General features: G+C 33.8%; 6 protein-coding genes across 11 annotated transcripts; 2 read left to right on the top strand and 4 right to left on the bottom strand.

The window, feature by feature from the left end:
• Nucleotides 1–2,154: 2,154 nt before the first annotated feature.
• LOC110609146 (DELLA protein GAI) lies at nt 2,155–4,764 on the top strand. The gene has a single exon (XM_021748508.2). The coding sequence runs from the start codon at nt 2,700–2,702 to the stop codon at nt 4,554–4,556; it is 1,857 nt and encodes a 618-aa protein (XP_021604200.1). The 5' UTR covers nt 2,155–2,699; the 3' UTR covers nt 4,557–4,764.
• Nucleotides 4,765–6,649: 1,885 nt separating this feature from the next.
• On the bottom strand, nt 6,650–8,805 carry LOC110604248 (uncharacterized protein At4g22758). The gene is made up of 2 exons (XM_021742400.2): nt 7,443–8,805; nt 6,650–7,111 (listed from the first exon to the last, which is right to left on the bottom strand). Exons 1-2 carry the CDS (start codon nt 7,696–7,698, stop codon nt 6,939–6,941), a joined length of 429 nt encoding a protein of 142 aa, XP_021598092.1. The 5' UTR covers nt 7,699–8,805; the 3' UTR covers nt 6,650–6,938.
• A 1,356-nt stretch (nt 8,806–10,161) lies between these two features.
• Nucleotides 10,162–16,471, bottom strand: LOC110609621 (protein PTST, chloroplastic). 6 transcript variants are annotated; one of them, XM_021749333.2, is made up of 9 exons: nt 16,213–16,471; nt 15,952–15,987; nt 15,333–15,615; nt 14,135–14,224; nt 13,402–13,536; nt 12,465–12,570; nt 11,797–11,885; nt 10,904–11,016; nt 10,162–10,493 (listed from the first exon to the last, which is right to left on the bottom strand). In XM_021749333.2, the coding sequence occupies exons 2-9, from the start codon at nt 15,969–15,971 to the stop codon at nt 10,391–10,393; spliced, it is 939 nt and encodes a 312-aa protein (XP_021605025.1). In that variant the 5' UTR covers nt 15,972–15,987; nt 16,213–16,471; the 3' UTR covers nt 10,162–10,390. The 6 variants fall into 6 exon arrangements, with proteins under 6 accessions (XP_021605025.1, XP_021605024.1, XP_021605026.1 ...); XM_021749332.2 differs by having other exon boundaries at nt 15,333–15,630; nt 15,952–15,981; XM_021749334.2 differs by having other exon boundaries at nt 15,952–15,981.
• Nucleotides 16,472–18,118: 1,647 nt separating this feature from the next.
• Nucleotides 18,119–20,206, top strand: LOC110610004 (protein C2-DOMAIN ABA-RELATED 4). Its single transcript, XM_021749859.2, has 3 exons — nt 18,119–18,465; nt 19,142–19,237; nt 19,722–20,206. Exons 1-3 carry the CDS (start codon nt 18,355–18,357, stop codon nt 20,010–20,012), a joined length of 498 nt encoding a protein of 165 aa, XP_021605551.1. The 5' UTR covers nt 18,119–18,354; the 3' UTR covers nt 20,013–20,206.
• Nucleotides 20,207–20,384: 178 nt separating this feature from the next.
• LOC110610005 (MLP-like protein 34) lies at nt 20,385–21,461 on the bottom strand. The gene is made up of 2 exons (XM_021749860.2): nt 21,054–21,461; nt 20,385–20,773 (listed from the first exon to the last, which is right to left on the bottom strand). The coding sequence occupies exons 1-2, from the start codon at nt 21,247–21,249 to the stop codon at nt 20,517–20,519; spliced, it is 453 nt and encodes a 150-aa protein (XP_021605552.1). The 5' UTR covers nt 21,250–21,461; the 3' UTR covers nt 20,385–20,516.
• A 1,759-nt stretch (nt 21,462–23,220) lies between these two features.
• Nucleotides 23,221–24,036, bottom strand: LOC110608491 (probable calcium-binding protein CML23). The gene has a single exon (XM_021747733.2). It carries the CDS (start codon nt 23,941–23,943, stop codon nt 23,455–23,457), a length of 489 nt encoding a protein of 162 aa, XP_021603425.1. The 5' UTR covers nt 23,944–24,036; the 3' UTR covers nt 23,221–23,454.
• Between the last annotated feature and the right edge of the window lie 1,563 nt (nt 24,037–25,599).

The following is a 25,599-nucleotide window of genomic DNA, read 5'->3' as shown; positions in this document are numbered from 1 at the left end:
ATCTTTACAACACAGATTGATTGGTGAAGTCTCAGAAATTTCTCACCACATCTTAATGAAAAATTATTAAATTAAGTATAAGCTAATATAATAATAATGAATGATTCTATGCACCAAGATCGACAATCAAGTAGAGTTGATTATTATTAAATAATAGAGGGATTAACGTGAAAGGACAACAGGGTATCCCTATGAGAAGATCTTAATTTAGAGCAAAGGAATCAAAAGCTATTGACTAGTATTTTTGAAGTACTAGTCTGTGTTCAAAAATAAATAAATAAATAAAATTAATAGTAATTTAGGAACATGGCATAATGTGAGAGAGGAAATAGACAACCATGTGATGATGGTTTGGATTGAGGTGGACAAGTGATGGAGTTTTTATGATTTTGACAACTCCAATGTTGAACCAATCTTTCTAATTTTATTTTATGTTTGATTTGAATGAGTTTTGATGAGATGGGTTATGCTTATTTTGTCATTAAATAGTTATTACCAATTTAAATTGGAGAAATATATAGGATTGCACTATACGGTGTAATGAAAAAAATATGATAATGATCAATTTTTCTTTATAATATTTTAATACATTGATGTAATTTTTTTTTTAATTGATGAGGCTACATCTTTTTATAACTTCAACGGGTTATGCATATTAAAATGGGAAAAATTTATAAAAATGAATTTAAACTACATATGGGTGTTAGTTACTAAAAGTATAAAAAGTTGAGCAAAATTAGAGAAACCAACAATATATGGACCATGCATAAAAGCTAGCATTTCAAAATAAATTTAATTTATTAGTAAATAAATTATTTTTCTTTCACCTATTGCTTAGTACATATGGTAACTAGGACGATGCAAGATCTATTAAAATTAAAATTAAAATTAAAATGTGGATATTACTTTTACAGAATGAGCAATAAGATCAGATAAAAAAAATTATAAATTATTTAAAATAGAAAATAAATACTATATAAATCAATAATTGATGTGTCGTAACGAGAGAGTGCTCTTCTAAATATGGCAAGGAGAGGGGTGAAATTGATGGAGAATTATTCTATTTGGAACAGTAGGGGTCCGTGCTCAATACAGGATAACACTCTGTCTCCTGCCAGAGCCCACAGGAGAACTCTGTGTAGCCTGCCTGGGGTCGCCCTCATTTTTAACCTAAATTGCCATTGCCCTACCTATCCCTACGCTTCTTTTCATTATAAAGGAAATTTCCATCATTATTTATTTATAGGCTGTCAATTAATTTAAACAAAATTAACTGAAAATTGAAATTAATATTACAATGGTCCAAAAACTATAAACAATCCATTTGGGTTCCTCAAATTTGAAACCTAAACAATTGATGGGAACCTTAAAGCAAACCAGAACCGCCAATTGGCCAGCACCAGGTTCGGGTCAAGGAAGGGTACAGTGATCACTTTCGGGATTGCACCTGCCACTAACTTTGCTTAAAAATCACAAAAATAACAGCTGTAAATAAAAATAAAATAAACTAAAACGCAGTACTATTTAACAAACAACAAGGTGAAGGTGATGGATGGGAAATGGTGGAGGGGACCACCGTATGATGAGAATCTGCATAACGTGGCAGAATCACATGGTGATGGGCCAACATGAGAGTTGAAGCTGTCAGTGCTGTTTCTCCTGCTTTCAGTATAGTATAATTTTCCCTTTTTTCTTTTATTTAATTTCGAGATTTTTTTTAAATATAAATGAATCCAAAATGCCATAACGTCAACCTTTAACAGACCGTTTCACAGAAACCAGTCTGTACCGATGAACTCTAGCCTAATTTAACACAGAAAGAAAAAAAAAAAACAGAGACTACTCTGCAACAAACATACGGCGAAAAAACAACACAACGGAGTACGCACTACTTACGTCCACAGAACGGAGAAGACTCTCCAGGGATTGCCGCAGCTCACTTGTAACGCCGTTATCTTTTAAGCCTGAATATCCGTAACCTTGAAAGGGTCCCACAAAGGGGTGATGGTGGTGGTGGTGTGGATGGTCCCTAAAACCGATGTTGACGTCTGAATTCCCCACTTGATCTCATACTCTCACTGTGCAGTGGGCCCCATTTTCTAAAAATACATTATACTGTGGACAGTTGCGTTTTTTTTTTAAATTTCTCACCGAGTCATCGTGTATTCAACGTGCTATAAAAGAGTACCATGTGGCTGGAAATTAACACTAACCTCACTCTGATTGGCGGCTGTAGTTACTCTCATTGACGGTGTGTGTAATCTAAAGTTGACCATACATCGTCTTCATGTGGTCATGTAAGAAGTAGAAAGGGTCTTCCCCACTTCATTTAGGAGGGGCGTGGACGGCAATTAGGGCCGTAACTGAATCAACCATCACCCTCGTATTTAGCAAACCCAAAAAAAAAAAAAAATTTAGAAACAATAAATAATTCTGCTATAATAAATAAATAAATAAATAATCCCCTTATCATGGCCTTACCGTTCAGTTTCCTTATCTTTTCCATATCAAACCTATGCTCTTCTCTTGTTCCTCCATTGGACCTCGCAAGTCGCACCCATCTCCTCTCCTCTCCCCTCCCCTCCCCTCCGTCCTATTATTCCCTCCATAAATTAAAAAAAGGAAAAGCGAGAAATAAGCGAGCCATTAAGCCCTATGTCACCGTGATTTGATCTCTACAACCGTAGAAGAGAAGGAAGATGAAGAGAGATCGCCCTGAAAGCTGCAGTGCTGCTGGCTGTGGCATTGCTGGCTATGATGCTAACTATGCTGAAAATAAAGGTGAATCTTCGTCTTCAATGGGGAAAGGAAAATTATGGGAAGAAGACCAAGACCCCGGAGGTATGGATGAATTGCTTGCCGTTTTGGGTTACAAGGTCCGCTCATCTGACATGGCGGATATTGCCCAGAAGCTTGAACAGCTTGAGATGGTAATGGGTACTGCTCAAGAAGATGGGATTTCGCATCTTTGTTCTGATACTGTACACTATAATCCCTCAGATCTCTCTGGTTGGGTTCAGAGCATTCTCTCTGAGTTTAATGTACCCATAGGTCTTGATGCCTCTGGTATGCTTCAAAATCAACACGATTCTGTTTTTGGTTCTTCGACAATCACTTTCTCTAATCCTCAATTGCACCCATCTGGAATTTTTAGTGATGATTCTGAATATGATCTTAGAGCAATTCCTGGTATGGCTGCTTATCCACAACCGGATTCATTATCAGAAAGGGAAATTAGCAGGAAGAGAATGAAAACATCTCCTGATACTGATACGGGAAACAATACCAACTCCAATTCAAATCCGACGCCGCCTCTCTTAGCTGATGCTGCTTCTTCTTCGTTTTCATCTTCCTCACCGCCATCAACAATTACGGTTTCAGGCAATTTATCTGAGCCAACTCGGCCGGTAGTCTTAATTGACTCGCAGGAGACTGGAGTCCGTCTCGTGCACACGCTATTGGCTTGTGCAGAGGCAGTTCAACGGGAGAATCTTAAGCTCGCAGAGGCACTTGTGAAGCATATAGGCTTGCTTGCGGCGTCTCAAGCTAGCTCTATGAGGAAAGTGGCTACTTATTTTGCCGAGGCCTTAGCTCGCCGCATTTACAAAATCTACCCACAAGAATGCCTCGATCCTTCATATTCTGATACTTTAGAGATGCATTTCTACGAGACCTGTCCCTACCTCAAATTCGCCCATTTCACAGCTAATCAAGCAATTCTTGAAGCTTTTGCTACTGCGAGTAGAGTTCATGTGATCGATTTTGGCCTAAAGCAGGGGATGCAGTGGCCGGCACTCATGCAAGCGCTTGCTTTACGCCCAGGTGGGCCGCCGGCTTTTCGGTTAACTGGAATTGGCCCACCGCAGCCAAACAACACCGACACTTTACAGCAAGTGGGTTGGAAGCTAGCGCAGTTAGCCGAAACTATTGGCGTCGAATTCGAATTCCGCGGCTTTGTAGCCAACAGTTTAGCGGATCTCCAGCCAGAAATGCTCGACCTTCGTCCTCCGGAGGTGGAGACTGTTGCCGTTAATTCAGTATTCGAGCTTCATCGCCTCCTGGCCCGACCAGGTGGGATTGATAAGGTTCTTTCCTCCATCAAGGCCATGAAGCCCAAGATTGTGACCATTGTTGAACAAGAAGCCAACCACAACGGCTCGGTTTTTGTAGACCGGTTCACTGAAGCTTTGCATTATTATTCCAGTTTGTTCGACTCTTTAGAAGGATCTGGATTGGCTGTGCCTAGTCAGGACCTGGTTATGTCGGAGTTATACTTGGGGAGGCAGATATGCAACGTGGTGGCTTGCGAGGGGGCGGACCGAGTTGAGCGACATGAGACCTTGAGTCATTGGCGAACTCGAATAGAATCGGCTGGGTTTGATCCGGTTCACCTTGGTTCGAACGCGTTTAAACAAGCTAGCATGTTATTGGCGCTATTTGCAGGTGGTGATGGGTATCGGGTGGAGGAAAATAATGGATGTCTGATGCTTGGGTGGCATACTAGGCCGCTTATTGCCACCTCGGCTTGGAAACTAGGTGGTGGTTCGCAGGAATGATTCAACTCGGTTAAGGTGGTGAGTTAATGTTACGAGTCAGTGAATCTCGAAACCCCTGGGTGTGAGTGAGACTTGACACGGGAGGGTAACAACTAAAAACAATCAAGCGTGTACTTGTAGCCCTTTTTAGACAACTCTTGGTCCTTTTTCCTCCTGTTTTTTCCTTGATGTAATCTTAGATTTTCTTTTTAATAAATTTTTTAATCAATGAGCACCTGTATCTATTTAACTTGTAAAATAAATTGAGACTTTTTCTAATAAGAAAAAGAAAATGAATTTTGGAGTATATTATTTATTTAAAATAAAAAAAATCAATTCTTTTAATTTTTTAAAAAATAAAATCATTTAAGAAATTGCTTCATTTTATTAAAAAAATAATCATATTAAATGAATGGTAAGAGTTTTAAATTTTATTATTATTTAATTGAAATTGACTTCCGAACTTAAAAGCGGTGAAACCGTGGCGTGTATGTAGGCATATTCTGTAGGCCTGCAAAAATTGGACCACTTTGAGGCAGAAATAAGACTTATTGTACGTCATGTAATCATAAGGAAATTAATTTTTTTTATGCACTAAATACTCACAAGAACAAATAAATACTACCTTAATTAACCTACCGGCTAGTTGGCATGCCGAGTTGGATTTGTTTATACATTTTTATGCTCAAAATATGCATTTAATTGATTAATTCACGCTATAATCTATGATTATAAATATTCACACATTTAATTCGATAATAAATATATTTAAATAAATTTAAAAAATTTTAAATTCTATTTTTTTACTATTCAAATATATATATATCATAGGCTTATAAGGATATTAATTGAGTTTTTTTATTTTTTTTAACAACCTACACCAACTGAATTTCAAACTTAAATCTTTCGTAGTACTGAAAACAATTTAAATACTAAAGAATTAAAATCTATTTTAATTAATCAGACATCATTAAAGAATCTAATTTAAGTAATAATCTTGAATTGTTATTTTAATTTATGGATTGCGTGTAAACAAGTGAGTTGTATATATATACATTTTTTCTAACGGGTTGCTTTCATTGATTGCCAGGGACGGCCCGTCAACCCACTCGTCACTATAGTATATTTCATTTATAGAGTTTTTTTTTTTTTTTTTTTTACCGAATTTCATTCTCTAAATAAATATATAATTAACAATGCATTCAAATTTATTAATTAGAGTTATATTTATTATGAATTTTACATCGATAATATAAAAAGATTAGCTTTTACACATGCTATTGCACATTTTTCAATGTATTATAAAAATGTTAATATATCAATGTAAAATGAATAATAAATAATTATAATTAGAAAAACTTTAATGAGTGGTTTAAAAAATCAATTGCTTTTTAATTATTATATTTAATTTAGAGCTGGAATAATAATACTAAGCCTTTTTTCAAAAAGAGAAATTAGGGTGTTAGTAATAATAGTTGTGAAAACAGCAATGGCGTTGGGTTTTGCTAAATTCAACAACTGAAATCTGATTGATTTTGAAATAACTTAAGGCTTAATAATGAAGATAGAGAAATTAAAGTAAAAGATAATGTTTATGTGTTGTTCAACAGACAGGGAAACTAAAGCTTAGCCAATCAAAGCTATCTCTCATTCATTGCTATTAGGGATGTCCTGTCAATGTGATCATGGTGGTTAATCTTGATAATTGTTCTGTTAGTTACATTTACACTCAACTATACTAATGGGTTTCCTTAATTATGGGCCAACCCATCTTCATATTAATGCAATAAAGCCCATTAAATTAACGTGGAAATCAAAACTTTGCCTTGATAGCCTCTTCCTTAATAGTTGCTTCTGATATTGGACTCAATTTTCATTACCCCTTAAAATGTATTTCCATCACACGGAAACTCTCATAGGAATAGGATGTGCAAATTGAAAGACTGAGCCAGGAATTCATATATAAAGGGAATACTCACTCGTATTCTTATTCCATTATGAAATACACATGACAATAGGAATGGCTTCCCAATCTGTCTCCACATTTATTCCTTTTTCTAACAATACCAAGTCTTTCAAAATGAATAGAAAGTTTGCAATCACAACTCAACAAGTCAATAAGATATCAGAATATATATAAATGCTAATATTGATATGCAAAAAAGATATTATTCTCTGTATGGATATATATATATAAATATTACAGAACAACATCAAATACCCGAGTTTGAACCGTCACAATCTACCCCATGGACAAGCAGTCGAGTATTGACTCACAATTATTATTATTATTATTATGTTTTCCCCATATGTATATGTATATCCCAGTACAGGATTTAAATATTTTTAAACATTTTGACATCACTTAGGAAGTGTGCATGGAGGTTTTGCACGGAATCCAACTCAGTGAGACAATACCTTGAAACTAAAGGACTTATTCAGCCACGCCTTCCAACCAGATGCCTTGTGGGCTATCATCTCCGACCTCCCTTCGGTCATCTGTGGCTGCCCTTGCTTCTTGCACAGCACAAAGTTCCTTCCTCCTCCTGATCCTATTGCCTCCCATGGATTCAGAGCTACATGCCAAAATCCTTAATTAATATTAACAAAATTTCCAAGTAACGTATCTTAGGCATTACGTCATTCATTTGCCACACAGAGCAACAACCTTGGACCAACGAGCTTTGATTAATGGGTTTGAATTCCAATTAAAACCCAGTAATGAACAGGAAAAGAGAAGAAAACAAGAGCCTCAAGGACATGAAAGGAAAATCTATCATTTAATGATATCAAGAATCAAAGCAAACCAACAAGAATAACTCAAGAAGAAACATGAAGGACCAGTTGAAGAAAAGATATACAATAAATAAAGAAAAGGAATCAACGTTATTTTAGAGAAATGATTACCATCAGAACCAGCATTTGCGCAGTAGAGAAGGAAGTTGTTGATATCAGAGCCAAGAACAGGAAGGCGACCTTCTCGAGAATAAGTCTTCAAAGCAGTGTCAATGACCCCAGCAACAGAATCATCTTCATTCACCACAAACCTTATAGGCCCTGCACTTCCAAGAACGTTAATAGTTATCAAGAGCCTGTTCTTCTTGTCATCACCCTTCTTTTTTTGCCTGTGCAACATCAATTTCTCACTCACATTTCTCTTCATCTTATCCGATTCCACCTGGGTCTTCGAGAAAAGAAAAGAAAAGAAAATTTTCTTGATTGATTTATCTGATATTTATAGAGCCAAAGGGGGTGGGGGCAGCTAAGGGTCAAGCCCAAGGCAACGATAGTACCAAGCCTGTTTGCAGGAGCCAAAGGAAGAGAGCGCGTAAAGAAAACGCTCTACGAGGAGAAAGTGCATCCAGTCGTTGGTTGTTTCGACCATTCAAAGAAAGGTATAGTATGGGAAGACACAAAAGGGATTAGGGTTTCTTTACGAAGAGGAATATATGCAGAAGAAGGAAAAAATAAATTTAGGGTTTATATTGGAGCTTGAAGAGACAAATGTGAGGTGTTTCTTTATCTCTTCAGGCTTTTTTATAAGATTGAAAGAGTTATTCTTTCAGACTTGTCTAGAGAAGAAACAATCTATTCAGGTATGCAGTTATGCACTTTCAGCTCTCATCTACATGTGGTTGACTATTTTTTTTTAATATGCTAATTTATTTTAATTTAGCATTTGGATAAAAAAAAAAGTTTGTATTTTGCCATTTTGGAAGAATGATTATATGGCAAGGTGTGTTGGAATTAAACAAAAATGAGTTGGGTATTGTTTGGAAAATTCTTATTTTTATGGAAAGATATGTTAATTACATGAGAAGGGTTTTTCATAATCAACACTTAACAACAAGTTGGAAGTAATAAAGAAAAGTTTTTAGGCATAGATGGGAATAATATAAAATGGGAATTTGTTAAAAAATAGTATTAGTTCAGTCATTCCAAGATTGTATTAATTTTGTGCAGATAAAAATTCATTTGTTGAATGTTATGGTAGGGGAGTTGATGGTGGGGAGATCTATCTTTGTGTGGGAAAAATAAAAAATTACAAGAGGTTCTAAATTCTAGAGAGAATAATTTAGGTAAAATTGGCAATTCAAGTTTCAAATGTTTGCCGATCCACTTGATATTATATAATTTTCTCATAGTATAGCTGGGAACTTTTCACCCCAGTAGACATGCAATTTAATATTAAACATATAAATTTATTTACAACACTTTAAAAATAAAAAAGAAATAATTTGATTCATTTAATTTGATAAGAAAAGCAATAATTGTATTCATTTATTTAATTAGATTAATTAATAGTTTACTATATTTTAAAAAATCGATTATTAAGTTAATTAAAAAAATATACAAATTAGTCCCAGCAGTGAAAGTATACCCTTGTTATATTATTTTCTAAGGACTAATTACTATGTATTTAAACTATAAATAATTGGTTTTTAAAAATATTGCAACTAAATCATAGAAATTAAATTATTATTTAAAAAGTAAACATACATTATAATAATATAATTATCTTTAAAAAAAATAATTACACATAAATATAATGAACTAAAAGAAAAAAAAAAGACTCGATTTGTAGTTTATTTATTATAACTGCTCGAGTTATATGAATAAATTGTATAAAACTAATAACTTTAGTTAAATGTGTATATAAAAAATAGGACGTGAAAATAGAATAAAAATTCAAAGTCAAATATATAATTTGGCATTAAAAGACTTTTTTGCTATTAACTTTTGAGATATAACATTTATAAAAATGTAATTATTTAATTTCTTAATTTTACAAAGTAAAACTAATTTCTTAAATTTTATATATTGTAAATTTTCATGGATGAGAATTTCAGAAATAAATAATGAAGTTGTTTGCATAGCAACAAACAAAATAGGAAGCCGGCCTTGGCTGAAATAAATCTTAAAAGCAGTGTTAATAACCACAGCAACAAGATCATCCTCCATTCCCAGCAAAGTCTATGGATATCAAACACCTCATCTTCTTGCAATTACCTTACTTTCTTTGCCAATGTAGCATCATTTCTCTTCATACTTTTCATTTTCCTTTATTGATTGATCAATAAAAGCCCAAATAGGAAAGGAAAGAAAATAAAAGCCTCTGAGTAAATATTGAAAAGGAAATTTTCACTTATAGAGTTGAAGGTTCTTTTAAGGGTGAAGGCCAAGGCAACGGTAGCTTTTGGAGTTTGGAGGAGCCACTGGAGAGACTGGGAAAGAGACTTCTTCGCAGGAAGTAGGATTACGGCCAATTCTTATTTACACTCTCACTCATTTAGACCTAAACTTTTCCTTTATATTATAAAGTAAGGAGAGGAGAGGAGAATCATCACGTTTATTATTTATTTTAGCGATAATAATTTCCCGAGAAAGTATCAAAAACATCATGATTCCGTATGCAATAATAAACTAATCAAGAAAAGACTTGCAATGAGTTGTAAACTTATAAAATCACTCACCAGAATGTAAATTTTTTTCATAATAGCATTAAAATTGAAATAAAGATTGCAATTAATGTGGAGATCAATTATTTAATTTTCTTTCTGAGCAATAATGATAATAGAATAAGTGAAGTTACGCGTGATCCATTGCATCGCATAAGAAGTCAGCATATAATGATGTCACCTTCATTGAAGGTAAAGAGTTGATGCCACATAAAACAAGTGAATCTGATCGTCCAAACCAACAAACGTTCTTCATATCTACTCATAATACATACCAAGCATTTACAATTCACATGCATACATTTAGTATAAAAACGTATGATAAGCTCTAGCCTACTAGAGATCCATCAAGAGAAATGCAGCTTACACTGGGAACTGAGACCTGCAGACGCCTACTCACCCAACAACTAACAAGTTATTTTCGGTTAGTCCCTCGCCAACCGTAGGATATTCTGGAGACAGTTGCCACTCTCCATCTACCAAGAACTTGATCTCATACCTTTGACAGCATGATTGAAAGATTAGGTAAAAATAAGAAGCTAAAGGTTAGGAACAAGTATACACCAAAAAAGAAAAAATAAAAAGAATAAGAAGGATGTTTTATACACACGGGACTGTTTTTTAGTTTTTGCCAATTTATACTCCAAATCGTTGTTTACCATTAAATGATGGTGGTAAGGTCACGTCACTGATATTACATCAGCCACGTCAGTGCTATATCCGCCATATCATCACCAATTCAGCATCATTTAACAGCAAATCACCATATTTGCTAACGAAGTATAATACAGGATATAAAAATTGACAAAAATTAAGGCAATATCCCCTGTGTGTTAAATTGTGAAGCCATTCAGTTTTTTCCCCCTTTTCTTTCGGTAGTTTCCCTTTTTTACGGGAAAAACAACTCACCTTCCAGGTCTAAGCATTAATGTTGTGGTAAACTTGGTAAATGAACCATCATACTCCGGTGATAAGTGCTCCCCTAGACTCCAACCGTCAAAGGAGCCCATTACTTGTACACTCTGAAAAATTAAGTTCCATATTACAGTAAAATTAACCTCTGAAAATTTATTTCAACTACTGTACTAAGTACATTATAATATTCATACTGGAATTTGGAGACAACAGAAGAAAAAAGTGTATCTATTCTCCCATGTCCCATCATAATAAAGAGAAAATAAATCCACTAAGGGTCATTTTTGAACCATGTAACATCTAGCACATTTATAAGCCTCAGCTATTGTTATTGCATTGTTTTGATCTCTTCTCAATAAGCATAGATAGGCAGATTTGTTGGGATTCTGATTTTTAATAATCTTTTATTAAGCTAACATCTTGATCAATATAACGGAGTGCAATTTATAACCCAAGAGGATAATTGAATGAGAATGGTCCCCTTCATATGGTCACACTTGAGAATGAAGAGAATATTTCAACATATTGATATAACATAAAGAGAGAGAAGATTCTAGGGCTTTACAAACTAATTGTGAATCACTTAATCTAATATGCTTAATTATGCAAGAAAGAGAAGAACGAGAAAGAAAAGAGGTATATAAGAACAAATCACCATGGCATTAATTTAACCTATGATTTTGCCTCAATGTCATCGAATTGGGATGTTGTTGAGGGCCAGAGGAATAGTAGTTAAGGTCAATATGATAAAAAGAAACAATAAAGTATCATATAGACCCATCAAAACATTCCCAAGCCTTCAGACAAATCACTCGTACTATTTGGCAAGCCAATGTGAGCAGAGAAATATTTCTGAGGCTTATGAAGGTGTATTCTTGTATGCTTACCTCTGCCATGCCACACCAGAATAAGTGAACCTCCTTGGATTGTACAGCATCAATGTCCTTTATTTGTTCCTCCAATCTTTCATGGACAGCTTTACATCAAGAAAAAAGAGGGGAATTGAACTATCGTTGGGTGAAGAAAAGGAATGAGTTCATTGAAACAAATTATCAAATAAATTTGTTAGAATGCTCCATCATGTCAAAAAGAAAAAGCAAGATGAACCCTCAAACCAACAAACTGATATAGAAAGGCAAGCAGGTCCAATTTGCCAACTGCCTCATTAATATTTTTTTCTCTTCTTCTTTTGGTACACCGGAAATTTTGAAAAGGGGAAGAGGATGCCAAGCTTTGAATGCTTGACCTTTTGTGTCATGAGGCATGCACTTGATCACTGTACTAGCCCAATAGTGAATGCACATCATAACCCAAACCTTTCAATTCAAAGACATCACAGAATGCCAGAAGCTAGACGGGGAATTAATACCAAAACTGAGAGAGAAAGGAAACAAAAAGTAGAAAAATGGAACTAGACTAGATTTTGGAATTTGGCTGTATGGGTTTTTTCATGGCTTAAAAGAGTATCAACAAATTTATAACATAACTTTAGCACAAAATATCTTGAAAGGAAGAAACCTATCAATATAAGATTTGCAAAGAAAAATGATACTACCTTCTAAACGTGAAAGGAGGTGAGATTGAATGTATTTCCCATTTATCTTTCTTGAACCTTCTGGAATGTCAGATTGAGCTATTTCTTCTGCCAGCTTAACTAAAGCCTGTCTGTCCAGAACAAATTAAAATCTAATGATAGAAATTAGATGATGATACACAACAAATGCATGCAAACGGATGTTCTAACTTGATGGCAAGAACAGAGCACCCAATGCAGAACATGTAAAAACTACCCAACATCTGTAAATTATAAATAAGTCAGACACACAGACCAAGTTCAATAATCAACTGCAACTTTTACAGAAAAGAAGGGGAAAAAGAAGAAAGAAGAAGTTTCAGATAATTAGCTACTATAAAATGTTATGCATTGTAGACATTTGAAACAATATATATATATATATATATATATATATATAAACATGTGAAATCGGTAGATAGGAATGAAGCCAATGAACTAATGAATCAGGTGGACAAAGTTGGTAGAAAGAAGTATGATATGCGATGCTTGGTAGATAAAACAAGGGTTGACAAACATACAATATATCCGATGGATAAAATATGATAGATGTAGTACGCTACATGCAAATAATAATTTTTCTTAGTGTCTTTAAGAGTGATTCTAATATGCAAATGTCAGACAAATTGGATGCATCAAGCCACATATGAAACCTCAAAAGATCCAAGCCTTTCTCAACAAACCCTACTCTATGCCCACAATGCAATTTTCCCTAACTATCCCATAAATCAAGGATTAAACTACAAACCCAGGCGCTAGTTAATTTATTTTTGTCCCCACAACAACTGTGAGAGAATATTCAATTGAATTTTGAAAGTCTATTTTGAATATGAACATATTTCACAATTGTTTTTGTATTAGATGCAAAATGAGAATGACTTTGTTAATGAAAGTACAGTCAAAATAGCACAGCATGAACCTGAATTTCAAGTTCCATTACAGCCAGTTCATTTTTCCAGTTAACCAGTTCATCTTCTTTTACATGCAGCTGTGGAGAAGCGAACAAAAATAAGATGTCATCAGTTTTCAAGCATGTATCATAATGTAAAATATCCTGCACATGTAGCATGGGCAAATAGGTTAGAGTACTGATATGCCACATAGTGTGTTTAAATCATATGATAAAAATAGAGTTAGAAAACAGAGCCCAAGTATCAAGACTTTTCAGGTCAAGTCAAGAATTGGATCTATTTAGTATATGAATACAGTTATGAGGACCAAAATATTAAGGGGTGCAAGTCAAACTATACATGTCAAAAACATTGGGATCTTACTTGGGGTTTTAGCCTCTTTCCTTTCTCTGTAAGGACACATTTTGTACTTTATTTTCAATCTTTTTACTTGTCAATAGTCAGAAAAGTAAAATGTACATATCATGATCTAAAATTCATTTAATTTTGGCTTCACTTATGCACATACATATATATCATGAGGGTTACATAAAAAACATTGCAAATTTTCTATGGAAATGCAAACCATGGATGCAATTCATATAGAGAATCTTACACTGATAGAAGAAATTAGAAATATAACCAAAGATGGTAATATAAATACAATACATAACAGAGAAAAAAGGTTAAGAAAAGCAAGAATATCATATTCTCTTTAAAAGTTAAAATAAAAACCATATTCAAATTTTGACATATACCAACCTGTCTTTTAAGGAACCTATTATGTTGATTGGCTTCACTTAGTTTTTTCATGAGCTTTTCTCTTTCAGAATCTGCTAGCAGTGCCTTCAACTGTTAGAAGTTTACAGAATATGTCTCAATATTGAGGAGAAGTTATGTGGTTTTGTGTGTGTAGTGTGCACTGCAAACCTTCATGTGTTTGTAAATATATATAACAGAGAAATTAATATTTCAAACTGACTGCAATTATCCGATGTCATTTACACTAGCTACTGTCGCCACTACAGTCAATTAAACATTATGCTGCACCAAGGATTACAGTGATAAGTTCAGGACATGCATCGAGTTTAGCACACCAAATATCAGCGCTATGAAGTTAATCCAGACCAGTGCAATGAAAATCACTTGAAACAGGCATAAATGGAAGTAGAACTTCACACAAGAAGTGCAGAGTGCACAACAGCAACTAGCAAACAGCTGACATCTAATGGATTTGAAATTTTGTATTCCTAACAAAAAAAAGAAAGACAGCATGAAGACTTCTCTTCCATGATCATCGACTCATTTGCATTTAAAGGCAACTGCATAAACAGAAGAGAGAAAGATATAATGCATGTCCTCAATGCATAATCAGGATGCCAACATATTCTAATAAAAATATAGTAGCTCATGCCTTCTCCCTATTATGTATTCCTTGATTACAAATTCCAGTATGTGGCTCACACATCATGCAATCAAAGTCATTTTTAAAAAAAAGATTTTGTAGCCTACAACTTCATCAAAATTTATTATGGCAATTGCCAAGTGTAATATACAAAGGAAGGGCCTGAATCAGTGTTACCCTTGACATGGTGGACATCTTTTATATCACTCCTTACTCCTTGGTAAATTATAAAACGAAAGAGTGTTTCCATGTTATAGGACATATACAGGTATCATTCATCACTTGTATTATATGAGAAGCGAAAGTATGGCTATGTACGTTTTTTATATACAAAAAGGAGATCCTAAATTGGTCTATTCCTTGACATGGTTAACCATTTCTGTTATCACATCCTAGTCGATAGACATTAAAAGTCCTTCCACTTGCACATTATTTTTCCCTCTAACAAAGAAACACACAACATGCCCTAGGCATCATGTCAATTTGAAATTACAGGATATAAGAGATTATTTTTCTATATTTATCAGAAAACAAGAAAGTCAAAATTAAGCTCACATCATCACTGCTCAATGGTTGAGCAAGAAGGTCCTCTGATGAACCAGTAGATCCATTCTCTTCATCTTCAGTTTGTATCGATGAAGAATCCCCCAAATCAATTGGCATGGTAGACGTTCTCCAGAATTCACGGCTCATCCATTTCTTGGTTGCAGAACCCGGATGCAGATAAGACAACCTTGGGTGGCTCATCTTGACATTGCAGGCAATCACATTGTAATGAAGTTTCTGTATACTTTTCCAATCTAGCATTTGCAAACTCCATGAAAACCAAGGCACTTTTCTGCCATTACAACACCTATGATGATCATAGCAGAAGCAAGCATGACAAGAAAGTGTCTAAAAGGTCCTTAATTAATCTTCTAAAAAGTTACCAAAATGGGCACAGCACCATGTTTCCGACAAAAATCAAACTACAAGAGCTAATCACAAGCAAGTGATAAGTTTTAATCTAATTGGGGTCAGCTTAAAGAAAGTAAATGAAGTTCTGCCAAAAAATATCATGTAAAAATGTGCACCATCAGATAATGGTCGCCTTTAACACCATTACAAGATCAATTAAGTTTTTTACGGGATTGGTTTCCACAAAAACAAATAAATGTTTGTCATGGATGCTTACATTGTTGTGCCAATCTTCATAATGACTGTCCTGTTGCTAAAATGACAAAGCAGAAAGACAGAATGTTAGAGGCCTCGTTTACGCACAAATGCTAAAGATTATAATTCAACAAATGCATTGCTAGAAGTAGAATCATCGATAAAACACTCGGTGGCAACCCATTCTAGAAGATAAAATCTGGGGACGGAATTCCAATTCTATATATAGAACTAGCAACGGAGACAGAGAAAGAGATAAAGGAAAAATCAAAAGCGAACTTACCGAGAGGGAGATATTTTTAGTAAGCTGAGACTCAGCTCTGGGGGAGAGTGAGCGTGCGCGTGATAGAGAGAGAGAGAGAGACGAGGAGTGTCCCGACGTGGCGAGTGATGAGAGATCTGAATTTGGGGTTCACAATGACTGGATTAGAGACGGACGGCGGGAGGAGAGAGCACGTGATTAATATGGGGCGAGATACAGTGGAGCTGGGGTAGAGGGAAGAATCCACCAAATTAGATTGGCCAATAGAACCCGTTGCTCGAAGCTTCCTCTACATATCTATTATAAGATAGAGACGCTCACCCACTTCCGTTACTTTTTACATTTTTAAAACACTCCGTTTCTTCCGTGAACATATTAAAAAAAATATATATATATTCATCATATGTTTTCTTTTTTTTAAAATAGGGATTGGGATAATCCTTTCAAGATGCACTTTCCATTAGACTAAGCGTTGACGTGCATATATTCATCATATTTTAACATTTAAATTTGAAAATCTTTAATAATATTATTTATAATAAATTTATTAATATATTTTGTTTTCTAATATTACTACCAAACAGTAAAAGTAAATTATTCTCTTAAGGAACATTTTTCATAATTTTTTTTAAAATAAACAAAATCTAAATAAATAAATATAAATAAAATTAATAATAAATTGTAGAACGATGTTATGTCTATTCCATTAAATCATAATTTAGAAAACAAAAGCATGTGAACTAGTGATTTCAATTCTAAATTTTAGTATAAAAAATTTATTTATTTTTTGTAATAAATAAAGTGTGGCATGTAATATATTATTATTTAATATGATTTATACACCCAATTTTATATATATTGATTTGTATTTTATTTTTTTAACTAGTGATTTCAATTCTAAATTTTGTGATTTTTTTAATTATAAAACTTGTGGCATTAGTTATATCACGTATTTTGTACCTGAGAAAATCTTTTTGTTATTTGTAATTAGCGATAAATACTTGTTCCATAATGAAGAAAATTTATATTTTGGTAATTTCATTATCTTTTAAATTGCTTAAATTATAAGCAACCTTGTAAATGACAAAATTCTTAAAAAAGAAAAACCTTGTAAATAACAACATACAAAATTATTGCCTTTAAATTTTACAATGCATGCGAGGTCAGCATAGTAATTGTAAGCCTGCTTAGTTAATCAAAATTTAGAAATGCAATATTCATCACATATAAATATATTTTATTTGTTTAAATTTTTAATTTTAAAATATAAAAATTAATTCATTAATAATATTAAAATTTAAATATTAAAATATAATTTATTTTTTAAAAAATTATTTTTATAGATAAATAGAGTATTTACCTAATATTCGTTTCATTTTAAGTTTTATTTACTAAGAAATTAAATAGTACAATAATTATATAAATTAGCATTCTTAATTAGAATGATAAATTAATAATTAATTGAGAAATATCTACTATCTTTTTTTTTTAATAAAAATTATTAAACGAACGGTGAATTTCTTTTTTTCCGAATATGAAATGAACGGTGTTTTGATAACACGGTCGAAAGTATTGCATAATTTTTCTTTATAATGAGACCTGGGTTAAACAATAAACAAGTCAGGCAGCCTTCGGTCTTCCCGTCAGTGTTGTCTTATTCTCCAAGACGGTCAAAACTCTCCCAAAATGTTTTTTTTTTTTTTAAATCTTAGTCCAACCATTCTTACCATATTTGGTTAAATATTTCAAAAATTATATTAAATTTTAGAAATTAAAATATATTTTATTTAAAATAAATGTTTCACTGCATCAGAGAGATTTAAGATTATCTAGTTTTGCCTACTCGATTAAGTGCTACTGTTACATTTGAATTTTTTTAAATTTTATTTTCTTACATTTACAGGCTTTGTATCTACATACGACCATTTCTATAATCAGTTGGTGGGTATAAACACGGCACTATGGTCGCCATTCATAATCACAACAATCCATTCGCTCAGGGAGAAGCCAAGAAAAAGCTGCGTTACTCTTTTGAGCTTTCTTGCTGAATTTAAGTCCTCCCGTCATCCATTCAATTTCTATCTTTTTAGTTTGATTTTCTTCTTTCTTGTTTGTTGTCTTCTTCTTTCTGCGACTTTGCTTGATTTTCTTTCGTTTCTCGATATGGAAAACCTATTGGGGCTTCTCAGAATTCATGTGCACAGAGGGGTGAATCTTGCTATCAGAGATGTGATGAGCAGCGATCCTTATGTTGTCGTCAGGATGGGCAAACAGGTGATTAAATTTTCATTTCCTGTTTCTCCTGCAATCTTCTTCAATTTCTGTGATCTCTGTTTCTTCTCCTTCTCCTTCTCCTTCTCCTTCTAATAGATGGGTTTGAGTTTGACTTGCTTACTTGTAAAAGTACAGAGGTTTTATACTCCTTTTGAATAGTTGTGTGCTGGTATATTAATGGGTTTCTTGAGTTGCGAAAATTAATTATCTGCTACCATTTTGTTGCGAAACAGGAAACAGTGGATTCCATTGCCTGATTTTGATTTTTTAACTTCTTGTTTGTCCCTCAAAGCCGATATTTTTGTGTTAATTTTGAAATTCACTCCAACTACGGGGAAAGCTCGAAAGCGGATTATTGTTTTTAACTTCTCCCTGTTTGTTGTCTTGATTATCTTTTTCTAAGTTTTAAGGTTTCTTTCCAATCAATTTAGATTTTAATCCACTTTGAAAATCTACCCGGAAAAAAGAAAAAGTAGAATTGCCTTCTTTGTGTATGTTTGTAATTTTTGTAGACACTAGTGCATCAGAATCCTAATATTGCAAGAGAATAAAATTTTCAGACTTGATGTTGTTTTCCTAAACTAGGCTGAAGCCTTTGATGATTAAAGTTTAATTGAGTTGGCTTTCCCTGTTATTTTTTGCAACTGATCTTTATAAAAACTTTGGTATTTTGCAGAAAGTGAAGACTCGTGTGGTGAAGAAAAATGTCAATCCTGAGTGGAATGAAGACTTGACTATTTCCATTGATAACCCAAATCTTCCAATCAAGATTGTGAGTATTACAGTTCTTTTGACATTGTACTGGACTTCATCTGCTGAAAACAAGGATAAAGACTATTTCCATGTTTGAGTGGGAAATGAGTCTGTCTTAATGCCGTCAGAACTGAAAACTCTAAAGTGGATTTCATTTGTGTAGAACTGTAAAGGATAAGCTACCATCTTGTGCAACGCTTGAATTAACACGTTTAAAATCACGTGCTAAATATTTTTAAAACAAGTGTAAAAATATTAGATATTGACACTAGAGTATTAAAATCAAAATGTTTAAGTCAGTTTTGCAAAGGAGAATTCAACCAAAAGAAATCAAGATGAAAAACTTGTAATTGGCTTGCCTCAACTAGAGTAAATCGCTGTGAGAAATTCCCTTTGGTGCTCCTTTACAAGAAACCTCTCTAGCTTGTTGAATACTTAACTATGAAATTTGATGCTTTCTGGTTCAATTTGGTGAGTTGCTTCTTTCGTGGTAATTAACACAGGGAGTTTATGACAAAGACACATTCAGCCGAGATGACAAAATGGGAGATGCAGAGTTTGATATCCGTCCATTTCTGGAAGTTTTAAAGATGCATCTGGAAGGCCTCCCCAGCGGAAGCATAATAACAAGAATCCCAGCAAGCAGGCAAAATTGCCTAGCTGAAGAAAGCCAAATTACCTGGGTTAATGGCAAGGTGGTCCAGAACATATTTCTTAGACTGAGAAATGTAGAGTGTGGCGAAGTGGAACTCCAGCTGCAGTGGATTGATATTCCAGGTTCTAGAGGTGTCTAGATTTCACTTACCCTTACCTATACATATATATATATATGTACGCTTTTTGCTTTGCTGCAATGTGTAGAGATTTCAAGGACGTCATAAGTTAGCCGTAGACAAATATTTATTATCTTTATTGCTCTGCATAGCTTGCAATAATCTGAATTTGGTAAATGGAAACTTCCATTTACTGAGAATTCTCTTTTTACCTACTTATTTATTCTACCTGATAAGGTTATAACGTCTCCGACTAGTCTTTCTCAAATCCAGTTACCCACTGATCTTGTATGAAACACACTGCAATAGTCTTTCATTTTCTCTGTGAAAAGGTGTCCAAATAAACGTGTATGAAGATTTCACATTGCAATTGCCTGCTGTTGAGAAGCATTGATGTAGCATCAAGGTATCCCTGTTGCTTTATTACAAAACTACATGCCACATTCCGATGATTATTACAAACTTACAATGAGTAGGATTATAAATAAACTTTATGTACCTTGAATCGCTTCTGTGAAGCTCTACTTATTTAGAAAGATGAGCATCTATTCCTTTGGAGAGCTTGGCTGCCATATCCAAGTAGACATCTGGGTCAGGGATGTTGTTGTTTGCCTTCTCATACTCCAAACTCCATTTCACGTAATCAGCACCAATCTCAACTTTGGCCTTGAAACTCTTATACATCTTCAATACATCCCCTTCCACAACATCAAAAATCATTGTCTTCCTTGCATCGTCTATAGCTTCCAGCTTCACTTTTGCTCCCATCAATGGACTTCCATCTATCTCCATTCACAATACCACTCACTTTAGATTACAAAATTCGTCTGCATGTGACTTAAATTTATTATAGTCCTTTTAATTTAAGGAAAAAACTTAATTTTTTTAGTTTTCATAATAATAATGCACATCCATACAGTGTAAATATTGCTTTGGGTTGTTAAACGCATCAGTCACCAAGGCCCTTTTTGTAAAAAGAAAAAGCTTGTTTGATAGAACATCTGTAATATATAAAATAGAACTTGCATGAGTAATAGATATAGAAAATGAAAATCATCTTACCAAGGCAATATTTCCAGCGAGTAACAGAGCCAGATTTGAGCTCTCCACCTCCCACAATTTCAAAGCTCTTAATGTTACTCTGAAACATCTGAGGAAAACGGGGCATATTATTTCTAAAGAAGCCATAGAACTTGTCTGGAGAACTCTTGATTCCTATCTGCCTCTCGAGCTTTGAGAGCTGAGCAAGCTGAGCCATGACTAAACCAACACAAGAACGACTTGAGCAGTGATACGGTGATGAGAATTAGATGTTCTATTTACAAAATCAGTGGTCATGCGCTTTTCAAAGGCTATTAGAATCTTGTCAAGTGGGCTACGCGACCACTTCAAGTGGGTTTTGTTTTGTATCTACTTAACAATAATGCAGCTTGGTTTGGGATTTTTCTACACTCAAACTTTACGATCTTCGTTTGCTTATCTTTATTATTTTTGGTTGGTTTCCAAATAAGGACCTTCCATATTTTACCAACTAATAATATGATCTAAAATTTAGAAAAAGTAGGATTTTAGTGTATCTAGAAAAGCATAGTCAGAGGGTCACGCTACCCTTTTTTATTCCTTTTTCTTTTATCCTCTAGTGATGCATAACTGTCACTGTACTACAGTGCTACTTGTCTTTGTCTCACAGGGCCATACGTACGAGTGTATCTGCCTGTCTATCTTCTCGTCAGGCCATTTAATTTTCCTTCGTACAGATAGGGTTGTGGTACAGGTAGGCCTGCTCTCCTATTCCTCGCCACATCAAACGAGTTAGATTCTATTCTGGTAAGTTCAGTCCCTCGGTCAGCACGGCCTACTCTAATCGCGAGTTGAATGTTGTGTTTATGGGTCGGCCTATTTAGTTGATTCAAATAGATTTTATGTCTATCTCTTTTTTCTCGATATCGATTTAAGTGTCAGAGACGCCAAATGAGTAAGAATATGACTTCCTCTTGCTCGTAAAAGTAAGGCTTACTTATTTTATATGTAATTTTATTATTTATTTATAAACATATATTTATCTAATATATTTAAAAATAGATTAATTTAGTTTATTTCAAAAGTTAAAAGCATATAATTCATTTGGTAGACTCAAACTCAAAATTTTATTCTCTCAATTATTTATTAAAAAATAGCTTTAATAATAATTTACTAACATAAACTATTTAATTTTAAAGAGAAAATAAAATTATAATTTTTAATTTTACATAATTCAACTGGTCAGGAAGGTATGCCCAAATTTTGGGAAAAAATATTAAAATGGAGACATTTCCAAGAAGTAAAAAGGACCATATAGAGAAGAATAAGGTGTTTCACTTTATCTCACACATACACTCTTTCCCTTTCTTGCAATTCAAAAATATAACTTTTTTTTTCCTTTCTTGCTATTCAAGAATATAAGAAAGAGGAATTATTATTTTTTAAATAACTTGCATAAATAGCATACTCAACTTATTGAATTAAAAAAAAAAAACAAACTTTGTAGGTCAAACCAATGTAATTCAATATATATATATATATGAAGGAATTGGATCCAGAGAATATACCAATTAGCAATCCATACTCCAAATCACCTTATCCCTTTCTCAATTTATTTACATCATTAGGATTAGATAATGTCAAGGATAATTTTAAACATAGTTTAATTAATTTATTTCTTCTAATTACTTAAATACATAATAGAGGTAATATATTTTGTTTACTCGTAATTAAGAAAATTAAGAATTGACAGTTTCAATTTTTCAAATAGAAATATTGTAAAATTTGTTAAAAAAGATAAATTAAATGCATAATTGACTTTTTATTTTTAAGGTCCAATCACAAATTATCCCTTTTCTCCCTTCTGCAATGCAATCCCTAATGACATCCAATTCAACTAAAAAAGAAAGAATTCAAGTTCTCATTGCAAATACCCACTGAAATGCTACAGAAAAGTCCTAAAAAATTGCTCTAACGCCATGCATGCCTACCAAACCCCTCAAAGCAGATTAAGCATAAAGGCAGGAGGAGTTTATATTAGGGCAGCGAGCTGTTCATGCACGTAAACAAGGGATGTTAATCATATTAATCCCCATTTCTCTTAGCAGTCCTAATCAACCTACTAATTTATCATAATAAACATTGGCTCGTATAGTCAAAAATATTAAGGCAAAAAATAAATCACTAACCTAAATCAATCGACCAATTAGTCTGTCCCTCCTTGTGATAATAAGGGTAAAAAGCTTGAGATTTCGAGATTAATTTGACTAAACAGTATCAACAGCTATGGAAGTCGACTTCTTCCCTAGTCCTACGCCTAATCCCAATACTATTCTGCTGCCTTCCCACCCAGAAATAACAAAAAGAAACCACGATAAATGGTCCAAATTAACTATAGCCGCATTAACACATGCAAACTAAACCAAGTAACCGTTGTTTTATCTTACACTATCCCGTTAGTCATCATCTTCTTAAACTCCTCGAAATTGACGTTGCCGTCGCCATCTTGGTCGACCTGGTGGATCATATTGGTACAGTCTCTCAACGTGCTCTTAAGCCCAAGCATCCTCATAACTTTGTGCAATTCACTTGCCGAAATCAACCCATTATTGTCAATATCGTACAGATCAAAAGCGTCCTTGAGCTCCTTATCCCCGTCGGGCTGCGTTGTTCCCTCAGCGCCGCTACCCGTTCCTCCGCGCTGAATGAAGTCAACGAACTCGTCAAGGTCAATGTGGCCATCTCCATCCTTGTCAAACTCTTGCATCATACAGTGGACCTCCTCGGTTGATATTTTGGTGCCGAGCTCGCCCAAGCTATCTATAACCTCGGAAGATGAGATCTTTCCGTCGCCGTTCTTGTCGAACTTGTTGAATATTTGTCGTATTTCGTCCATGGAGCCGACGAGACTTGTGTGATCTAATCTCGCCATTGCAGAGAGTGGAGAGAGAAAAATAATTATAGTCTAGTTACTTAGGCTAGGTTACATATCTATCTATCTATATAGACACCATTGGAGAGGCTTCTATTACAGTCAACGCGGTTTAGACTCGAGACGCGTGGAGAGGTTTAATATCGGTATCAGCACGATGTCTACTTTAAGGTGGATCGTCATTGGCTGCAGCCTGCAAGTGGAGAGATGGGTTAGAGAACCATTAGTGTATTGACACGTACACAACGGAAACAGTAAATATTTCGGTGTTTGCAAGTATTAGTCATGTGTGGAAATCCCAATAACAAAAGTTTATAAGATATTTATATTAGGAAAAAGCTTGGCTGAAGTTGATCCACACTTAACCTGGATTAATGAGATTATTTAAGTAATTTTATAATGTATTTTTTATAAATTTTTTTTTATATTTTTAAAAATAATATATAAAATTTTATAACATAATTTTAGACTCTTTCAATTTTCAAAACAGAATTCTATTTTCTATAAATATGTTAACTATTTTATTTCTCCTAATTTATTATAACTTCACCGTTAAATTTCACATTTCATTTTATATTTTTATTCGATTTCTTTTTCTTTATTTAATCTTTTTTTATATTCAAAAATACCAATTTTTGCTTTATTTTTTTTTTAATTTTCTTAATTTTTATTTCTTTTACACGTTGACTCCTATTATAAGATTATTTTCCTTTATATATATTTTTTTATCTTTATTGAAAATATCTTCTTAAATTCAAGAATAAGGATGGTTTAAACTTTATCTTGCTTGAATTACTAGAATTGAGGTCAACTATGTGTTTGTGGTACTGGTGCTTTTGGTGGACTGAGATCGTGTTGAAATGGTTTCTAATCGGCGGTGATGGTTTTCTAGACTTCTGTGGTAGCATGAAGGCCTTTTTTTTTTTAGATATGTCCAAACTTCACTTAATATGTTACCGTGCACTCAAGCCGTGCGTCATGGTACGCTTGCTCAATTGAAACATACGATGACAGTATGGATAAGAATTAATTTCTAAACCTATGATAATTTTTTTATTTTTTAATTAAAATAATAAAGTTTATATTTTAAATATATTCTTAATTCATTTATTTACTGTTTATTATTATGTAAAGTAATAAATATTGCTTTTGCAATACAGATTTTATATCTCAAACAGAAAAGCGGTGATTAATGAAAAGAAAAATAAATTATCTGCAAAGAGAATATGTTAATTAGCAGAATCTGCGTCTGGTTATTGTAGAATGATCAGTGGCAAGTGAAAATGGCTGCAGTCCCACGCAGCGAAGTTGGTTGGTTGTCCAAGAGCAAGACCCAAGACCCAAGAGGAGGCACCAAAGTGAGACCCAATGACCTTTACACTTCTGTTCAACGCTGACTTTGCTTTCTTTCGCTATTTGCCCTCTTCTTTATTTCTCTGCAAATCGGATGACTCCCCAAACCACCTTTTTTCTTTTGTTTCTTCTTTCCATTCCTTTTTAAATTCCAATGTTGATATTATTCCCATTTCCTAGCCATCAATTCTAATGCCTCTCTATCGTTATATATATATATATAAAATAATAATAATGCCACTCGACTAAGGTTTTTGCTATTGTGTACCTTAAAATATGGTGCTTTTGGCCCATCAATCAAGC

This window comes from Manihot esculenta, chromosome 2, assembly GCF_001659605.2.
Source record: "Manihot esculenta cultivar AM560-2 chromosome 2, M.esculenta_v8, whole genome shotgun sequence".
Taxonomy (NCBI): domain Eukaryota; kingdom Viridiplantae; phylum Streptophyta; class Magnoliopsida; order Malpighiales; family Euphorbiaceae; genus Manihot; species Manihot esculenta.
Note: the sequence above shows the minus strand (reverse complement) of the source record. Positions and strands in the feature narration are given on the sequence as shown.